The 9602-nt window shown below is 38.1% G+C and overlaps 1 protein-coding gene across 1 annotated transcript in view; it reads left to right on the top strand.

The window, feature by feature from the left end:
• Window positions 1–3768: 3768 nt before the first annotated feature.
• Window positions 3769–9602, top strand: part of LOC121507943 (voltage-dependent calcium channel gamma-1 subunit-like) — a 30240-nt gene continuing 24406 nt past the window's right edge. The window contains exon 1 of the mRNA XM_041784352.1: window positions 3769–4380. Within this exon, the coding sequence (XP_041640286.1) occupies window positions 4143–4380 (238 nt within the window). The 5' untranslated portion in view covers window positions 3769–4142. The remainder of the gene's footprint in view (window positions 4381–9602) is intronic.

Here is a 9602-nt window from a genome sequence, read left to right as displayed (position 1 = left end):
TTTAGGGTCACAGGTTCGACTAAAAGTGGATTGGAGGTAAGAACAGCTTTGTAAAATCATTTTATATTCTGATATTAGGATAGAACTTCATTTCACTTTTCTTTTAATGGTAAAATTTTCTTTAAATGAGGTGACTGTGGCTCAGTAGGTAGAGTTGGTTGTCTCGCAATTGGAGGGTTGTAGGTTCAATCCCCAGCTCCATGCGTCCTTGGGCAAGACAGTTAACCCAAAACTGCTCCCACTGCTTTGTCAGTGGTGTAAATAGGTATGGGTGCGAGTGTGAAGTGAATGGAGTAAAAGGGTATGAATGAGCAGGTGTGACCTGTGGTGTAAAAGCGCTTTGAGTACTCAGATGACTAGAAAAGTGCAAAACAAGCTCAAGTCCATTTAAACCACTCAAATTAATGCAGATGTGGGTACAAAACTTTCCGTAAAGCAAAATAAGCTTAATACAGTTATACAGGGGGTTCAGCAAGACGTCTCACCTCCTTCGTAAAACAATAGTTTGTTTTAAAGGTACCATATGTAGAATTGATATAAATAATAATAATAAGGATTCAGACATTTACAATACATTAGGTCTACAGTAACAGTTCATATTGAAATGGTTGTTGTCTCCCATGTTTTGAATACAGTTCATGCTGACATTTTTCTGCAGACAAAACAAAAAAAATTGTAAATGAGGAGTGTTGTTTCATCTTTGAAAAACTAAGTTCTTCAACAGAACTTTATGGATTGCATGTTCTCACAGCCAGTTCTACGGGACAGGCTGCTCTGAGGGTCACGTTGGTGGGAATATACACCAGCAGCGACTGTCTGACTCTTCATCTGGAGTTTGTCATGTGTTCAGGTCTAAATTCTTCTATTCTAATGAGAACTTTTTGACTTTCACTGCTGTCTCTGTGCTTGAGCTGGAGGGAAGTGGGTCACATTTCTCATAAAGACACTTAAAGTGGGCCAACGCTTAAAAAAGATAAACAGAGACGTACCACTGTGATTTGCTGTAGGGGAGTTATCAAAGGGATGAGCGCACCTTTTTGGGTTGTCTTACAATATTAAGCCTTTTTTGTTTCATGTACCTCTTCATTTTATTTAATTTAATTTTTATTTAATTTAAAATGGGCTTTGACACCAGTAGTCTCTCTTTATTAAAAAGTAGCAGTTTAAAGAATAAACTTCAAAAATCCTAACTCTAGTACAACTTAAGTTGATCTTGTCATAAAACCACTTTGTAGTTGTTTTTTTTCACAGTTGCCTTTTTCAGATCAGACAATTTTACAAAAAGGACAGTCCCCGTCTTCTGCAGTGTTGTGGTGGATGTAAGAAATATTTAACCGATCAAACACATCTCTGAAATCAGAAGTTGAGGCTATGTTCTTAATTAAAATCCTTCATAAATTATTAACTATATGTGTCAGTGGTATCTGCTGAAAGTAAATACAGAAAATTGAAGAAATGATGATGGCAAAATTTATGCCGTCTTTGATCCTTGCAGAAATATGAGATGGAGTAAATAAATATCTATGGCTGGATCCTTGTTTTCAAAGTTTTTTTTTCATTCTGATGTTCCAAGCAAATGCACTTAAAGTGTCATCATATTAGTGTTGTATCATCACCAATTCCTTCTTGCATATGAGCAACAAAGGACGGTATTGTGTTCAAAAACCCGAAGAGTGAAGGCAACTTGAGCTTTCCCTGCATTTGTGGCCAAAGTTGAGATTTTTGATCTATAATTGCACTTTTATGCAGTTGATGTTTTAAGTACAGTTCAGACCACAGATTGGTGACAAGACAAGGCTGTTTTAGAGTGTCACTGGCTACTGCTGTCTGAACCAAGCCGTCACAGCTCGGATGATGTTGCCTGCAATTCAGTCCAGCAACTTGCAGACAGCAGGTTGCAGGACACTGAAAGCAGAAAAATGTAAGAAGGGAAATGACAGACACTCTCTCACCTAATGCCCCGCCCACAACACTACATGATTGGCTAAGATGTCATAGGAGTTATAGCCAATCATCACTGAAATACAGCATGCAAAGAAATAATGCAGGCTGGGGAGATGAGTCGAGCCTTTAGTCTGTGGCACCACGAAGGTAATACTGGTGTTACTTCTAGAAATAAAAACATTACAAGCCCCCACACTAGTTCTAAAAACACCAAAATCCTGCTCTCAGTTTATATAATGACAAGCCTGTCCAGTTTCCCAGTAATATCACAGAAAATGCATAGGTGAACTTTGTTGTGGTGCTAACGTTAGCCTGCAGTGTCCATTAATGGGGTGTGAAATAATGCACTGAGCCACAGGTAATGTATCTTTTAACTAACACTGGTGCCACTGCAGCAGAGACTCATTTAAGCGTACACACTGCAGATGTAACATGACTCTGTGTAATTTGCAATTAAGCCTGAGTTAGTTGCATATAAAAGATGCAGTTCTTAGTTTTAATTGATCATTTTTATTGGGGTCTTCTTCTCAAAATAAAACTAACATAAACCAGCTGATCTTGCCCCCTCGTCCCCCTTCACACACACCCCTGCACCCCTCCCCTTCCCTCACTCATCTGTTTTGCGTCTTTCTCTTCCTCACTGTGTTTCTGCTTCAGTCTTATCACCAGTAGCCTTTCTTTTACCAAGTCACCTTAAAATATACGTTGTCTTTATTTGTTTACACCCGTGATCTGATTTTAAATCAGCTGATCTGTGCAAGGAAGTACAACGATGTCAATAAATTCCAAATTAGAACCAGCGTGGAAAATTTATGGAGTTTTATCATTAATTCACAAACTAAACAATGGCAGAAATTGATGTTTGATAAGAGAGGGTGCAGAATAATGGGTGGATATACAGGACAGATGCGATGAGAGTTTCTGTGCTGATCAGGGGAGAGAGAAGGACACTGTGCACACTTCATGGATCACGGACGGCACCAATCTCCAATAAAAGGTATCTTAAGGGTTAATTTACTTGTGTGGTGGCCATGAGTGGCCACGTTTTTGTTTGGTCAACGTTGTATATACATCACCTGGTTCATATTTATCATAAAAACACCGGACTGATGTCCAGAGAAAGAGAAGAAAAAAATGCTCTAAGTGAGGCCCCCCATGGTGACGAGGCCCTACACACTATGTGTAGTCTGCGTATAGTCAGGGGCAGGCCTTCTTACTACAAATGGAAACCAGAACTAATCACATTTCCAAACTCCAGACTCCCATGTGCTCATTCTGCATTTTTATGTAGAATAGCACATCATTAGTGGCATTTTCTCACAGATAAAGAAAAAATTTCACCTTGATGCTGTAAAGATGAAACATTCAGCCTCCGTATAAAGAAGCAGTTGTCATTTTTCTGGACTTTATCCAAGTATGTGTTAAGTGTGCAATCCAAAAAGAATTATTCAAAGCAGACTTGTCCCATACTGTTGCCTGGCAGCTGGAGTCTTACTGCTGCTCTTTATAAACATATCCACATGCTCCTTATAAATAGTTTGCAAAGACAAATCCAAAGCAAGGCTGTCTCCTAGTGAAGCTGAGATTGAAATTATAACTACTCAAACTATGGAAACTGTTTCTTCAGTTCTTAGACATCCATTTTCAAAGTTTGGCAGAGAGGGAGGGAGACTGTTTTTAAGTGTTTATTCTGGCGTGTTACACCTCTCCCTCCCCAGCATTGTAATCCGATAAGCAGACAGCATGACAACTTGACTCACTGGTCACATTTATAGCACCCCCCACCCACCCACAGCAAAACACTTACCAACACTAGCAGGACAAGCAGGAACCCCCACACCCATTACCCACCATGCATGGCAGACAGTTGGTTTGGTCATCAACTTTTCTGATCTACCTCAACAGCTGTAAGTCTAAACTTGCAGCCCCTCTCTTGTGCAGCAAGTAGGGAGAAGGGGAATAGAAAGTAGGGCAGAGCAGTCTGGCCCCTTTCCTTCGAACCACAGGCACAGATTTGCGACAGGAGAGAGAAGACACTAGACCAGAAACGAGAAGATTTTGCTGCAGTCAGTGAAGAAAGACATCCATTGGACAGACACCAGTGTGTCCATATTGCAGAAACTCATAATTTTATAGATCTTATCTCTTAATATCAGGGGAGGAATATTCTCTGAAAAGAAGTCTCGACACCTGGAAACATGCATAAGCGCACCAAGATAAAGATCGCCATCTTTGTGCTGATGGTGGGTATGGCTTGCATGTTCACAGCGGTGGTGACGGACCACTGGGCAGTGCTAAGCCCGAAGGTAGATAAACTCAACGACACCTGTGAGGCGGCCCATTTCGGCCTATGGAGGCTGTGCAAGAAGCAGATTTACATCAGCTCAGAGAACTACGACGAGAAGCATGGCTGCGGACCTATCAGCCTGCCTGGAGGTAAGAGAGTATATGAGCCAAAAACAGTGAGTAATGGGCAGATACATTTACATAACAGCTATAGGCACAAGTTCTCCATTAGTCTATGTACTAAAACCGTTTTCACCAAAGGTGTTATGTGAATGCTGTTTGTGGCTTAAAGGTGCTTGTATGATAGCCTGCCAAAAGCTCAGGGGTACGAAGCTTCTATGATTAGCTTTACCAAACATGCAATAAGACATAAAAACCTCAACGTAATTCCTCTAAGATCCTGTTCTGAGTGATATCAGCACTGCCTGCTATTTACAATATTAATATTGAAATAATTTATACAAACAGATTTTAATAAAACACAAATATGAAAAAGTAAAGTCACCCTCAAATTGTCAGTTCTCATTGTATGACACATATCTTAGCCTCTGATCATGGACCATATTTAGACTACCTGAAGGTGGGTTACATGTCTGCGTTTGGGCCTTGGTCAGCAGAGTGTTGATCCCTTACTGCTCCTCTTTTGAATAGACCTGTAGGTACAAGGCCTCACAACAAGGCCTTAACTATCAGTTAGCTTTAAAGGCTGAACCAGACCCCAGAAAACATGAGGGCATCAACCAAAGAGGGTCCAAGATGAGCCATGGGGTCCCAACAGGCTGCTAGCTTTCACTAAGCAACATCTGATATAATTGCCTGATGCCTCAGTTTCCTTTAACCATGTGGTTTGTAAACCAACTGCAGACAACTGACGCTTCATGCAAAATGTGTGACACCCAAAGTGGAACAAAGCCAGGGAATTTCCTTCATAGCAGTGACACAGAGCACTTACATGGTTGAGGGTGCTTATGGGCAGGTTTGAAGTTGGAGTGGCTGATGACTGATACGGTAAAAATGGTGCAATTTTTTGTTACAGCAGGATTATGTGTCTACAAGTTCCAACTATTTAAAACACGTGTTTATGGGTTTATTGCAAGAAATAGTTAAAAACTTAACAGTTGGTGGCAGGTGGAAAGAGTACAAAACTGTCATACTCATGTAGAAGTACAGTTACTTTGGTCAAAATTTTAAATGAAACTGCTCAAAAAGTACAGTTTAACAACAACAACAAAAAAAAAAACTACTCGATTGCAGTAATCTGAGTAGATGTAATTACTGACTTTCCTCCCCTGGTTGGTGGGTAAATGAGGTGCAGTGATCCCCTCAGAACATTTCTTTAAATATTTGGAGTTAGTCAGTGTCCTATTTCATGTCTTTTTTTATGTGTTTAAAGTTTTAAACAAAACTTTGGGAACACTTAATAACTACACACTATTAAGAATTAGCAAAGTGTTTGTTAAAACAGTTTAAACAAATACTGAACTAATCAGTTATAAAATATTAACTTTTTAAATGTCATTTATAAAGAGCAATAAATGCTTTATTGATGAATTAGTAAATGCTTAACTCATCAGTTATACGGCATTAATAAGTCATTTAAATGTCACTTAAAAACACAGCTATTATTTATGGATGCATTCTTTAAAAATGAGTAAAGCATCAGTAAAAGGGTATGGTTAGGGTTAGAGTAGGAGTTAAGGTTGTACATTAAATCAAGCATATATAGCTGTTTATAAATGACATACACATCAGTCAATAATGCTTTTTAGATTAAGGCTAATACTTTACTAATACCTTTCTACTGCATCAACAAAGCACTTTTAGCTCAATACATAAATTATATGAATTAGTAAATAATGTTTTATAGATGATTACTTATGTATTAACAAATATTTTACTAACTATTCACCTAGGCTTTATTCATGTTTAAAGTGTGTGATTATTTTAAATTGTTACCAAAAGTTTGGATGTGTCTGTATGGGCATAGAACTGTAAAGAAATAAAATGTGCTCTGACCAATACTTCAACCTCTGCTTTGATTGTTAACACATTCTAATCCTTCATGATCTACAATTATCCTATTGCACAGCCTTAGTCTGAAGAACGAGAACCCTTCTGCAGTATTACCTTTAAAAAACAACAACATCAAAAATCATTGTGCTGTATATGAGTCAATTAATTTTTGAAAAACCAGTATAATTAGGTACTAATAGGGAGGCAATTTTTACTAAGTAAAACTTCAGTTTTTATACTATTTCCTTGCATTAGTAAATCTAAAGTAGGGATGCATGATATTCTGTTATTGCTGATATCAGATACGCTGATATTTCCACTATTGCCGATACCAACGCTGATACACACCTTTTGTAACTGTTAATGACACCAAGCGTCTGTTGTGCAAAGCAGTGTTAATTTCAAATAAAATTATGACTAAACATGTTACTTGACTGACTTTTTACATGAGGAAGACTAGACTAAGAGTAGCTACAAACAGACCTTTGATAATTAAAACTGACAATTTTGTCAAGGAAACTGAAACAAGATTTCTCCACTGTGCATCAATACACACGCAGATTGAGTAGAGAGCTCTCAAGGTATGTCAGTATTTTCTTCAGTATGTTTTCAAGTACATAAAGTATTGATATTGCATTAATAGAAGTGTTTTACATTCATATTACTTTAACAATATGACTAATAAAGTAAGTTCAAAGAAAAAAAAACGTTTTGACCAAAGACTGAAAAAAAAGTACCTTTTGTAGACCAACTTTCAAGAGTATACATGACTAAAACTAAGGCATTTTAATCTAAAGACAAAGATTAACTGTAAAATAGCTTAACATGAGTGCAAAAACAGCTAGAGTTAATCAGAGCTGAGAGTAGTAAGGAAGTAGACAGCATGGGAGTTTTTATATGTGGGGCTTCATTCAAAATGTTAAGGGCTCATGGATGCCTCCTTGACTGTGTAGCCCCCTTGGCTAACCAACTATACCTCATGGTACACTTGTAAATTTTACAGATATTTAAGGCCAATACTATATGAATAATGTGGCTAATATATTGGCTGACAAAATCAGCTGAATTTTTCATATCTGCAGTACCGTTATCTAACTTTTCAAGCTGTTTGCTGATACAGATATTTAACTTTTTAAGCTAATTTCTGCCAATACAAATTTCATGATGACAATATTGTGCATCTGTAATAAAAAAAAAAAAAAAATCAGTAACAGCCTGTAAACTCTGCAAAACTGTTCCTTAAAGATAACTGAATGGTGTTATCTCAAGATTTTTATGATTAGTCACAAATCAGTTCTTCACAGAACACTTCCTGGTACGTTGGTCCTAGATTAGATTTTACAAATCAATTTTAAGTTATTTTTACATCAAGTTAACTTGAAATAGTGTTTTACAGAGCCTTTCCTTTATGCAACACAATAGAGCACATTTTTTGGAGGCATTTTCCTTTTTCTCTGCACAATGTGATTTTATATGATAGATTAATATGCACTCAATAACACAGCTCAGAATCCATAGGTAGCTTTAATTGAGTCTGATAACACTGTAATACCAAAACTGCTACTTCAGTACCTAAATACCTCTTCAGCACAGACTTTGTGATACTGTCATGAGACCAGCTGACACGTAAGAGTATTCTGATATTCTCAAACAGCTCATCTAGCTTTGAAGGCCTTTGGATAAAAACTTCCTTCCTTCACAGAGCCCTTGCAGCTGCTTGAAAAAAAGAGTGTAACGGAATAAAATGGGTGAAAACAGAGCTAGGCACTTCCTGAATAGCAGTGACTCATGTCTCAATGCCTTGCAGTGAGAGTCACTCATCTGCAGAGCACTGGCACACAGTCATCCCAGAAACCATTGTCTGACTGTTGATTGTTATGTGAGCCTGCATGTGTCTCTTTATTCAAAATTAGCTTCAAACAGTCCTACCAAATTTGTCCAAGTTTGAAAGCTGTATAAAAACTCCAAGAATATGTCCTGACTGATGGAGACTGTTAGTCTTTGGGGAATCCCAGACAGTCTGCACTGCAGGGCCATTCCAGGAGAAGATGATATGCTGGGGGGGTTGGTCAGCATGCAGGCATGGCAGGCATGTGCTGAACATATAAAATCAGCATGGCTAACCCTGAACCCTGGAAATTCATCAGATTGCAAAGACAAGTGACAAATGCCTCTGGAGCTTCCATTTGCTGTTTTTGGTTAGCATATATACACTGACAGTGATGGCCTATTATCATGCCCAGAGTGTTTATTAAAGCCAGTGGAAACCTAAACCTCCAAGAGCCTTCTAAATGTGTAATTCGAGTCTTTATGGAAATTATATTAACCATCTGAAGAGTTTAAGTACTTAGTTTCCATCTAGAAAAAGAAATGGATTTCTGAAAACATTCCCAATGAGGTTTTAATTGAGCCTGCCTATGCTCTTGTAATTAATCACAGTACCATTTTCACAAGCAATCATAATAATAGTCACACAACAGCTATTCAGTCATTTACATCCAGAGAGAGACTCGTCTGGGAATGTGCTGGCCATTGAAGATTTACGTTATGGCAGCAGCCTTTCAGCTGTATGGATTTAAGCTCTGGTATGATCTGCAAAAAGCCATTGCTACAGAGCTTTTTTTTTAGCATAGCATGCCTATCGCTGGAGAAAAAAAAGGGGTTTATCTAGCTACAAACTGCAACTTATAAAATGAAAAAAGCATTTAACAGGCAATTTGATGACAAACTAGAATGGTCACATATGCCTTGACTATATACTTATCAAGAGAGAGGCCATCAAAATGTAATCTGCCATACCTGTCTCAAGTCTACATTGCAAAATGAACAGCTTTTTAAGAGATGTTTCCGCTATTTCTCAACGATTTATCACACTCAATTTTTTAAGCTTAATGAGACTCCCAACTTAAAAAAAAAGCCAAGTTTCCAGTGGAATAAATATTTAATGCATTGCACTCTACTTGTTAACAAGTGGCCTTCATGTTCAACAGTTTGTGTGATTTGTGGTGGCCACCTTGGCAGCCTTATGTAGAAAAAACACTTGTTGTAGATGTTTCATTATTCTACAGAAGTCTCTTCAGGCCAATAGCTGTACAAGGGCAGGAACATTATAGCTTAAATAGCCACAGGTCTCCAGAGATGTGTCAGCCTCTGATCCAAAGCAGGACTTTGTGCGTGAGGAGGGAGACCCTGTTGGAAGTGAGACACTTGTTTGGAAAATATGGGCACATGAGCTGAAGTGTAGGTCACTGCTGACACAGAGCAGATGGCCAAGTAAGAACACTTGTATGTCCAACAGAGCTGTCACAATACCGGAGTTTAAAGGTTCCACATGATACAACTAAACATCAAATGATATT

Source organism: Cheilinus undulatus, linkage group 4, assembly GCF_018320785.1.
Source record: "Cheilinus undulatus linkage group 4, ASM1832078v1, whole genome shotgun sequence".
NCBI lineage: Eukaryota > Metazoa > Chordata > Actinopteri > Labriformes > Labridae > Cheilinus > Cheilinus undulatus.
The sequence above is the reverse complement of the archived record's forward strand: the minus strand, read 5'-3'. Positions and strand labels throughout refer to the sequence as shown.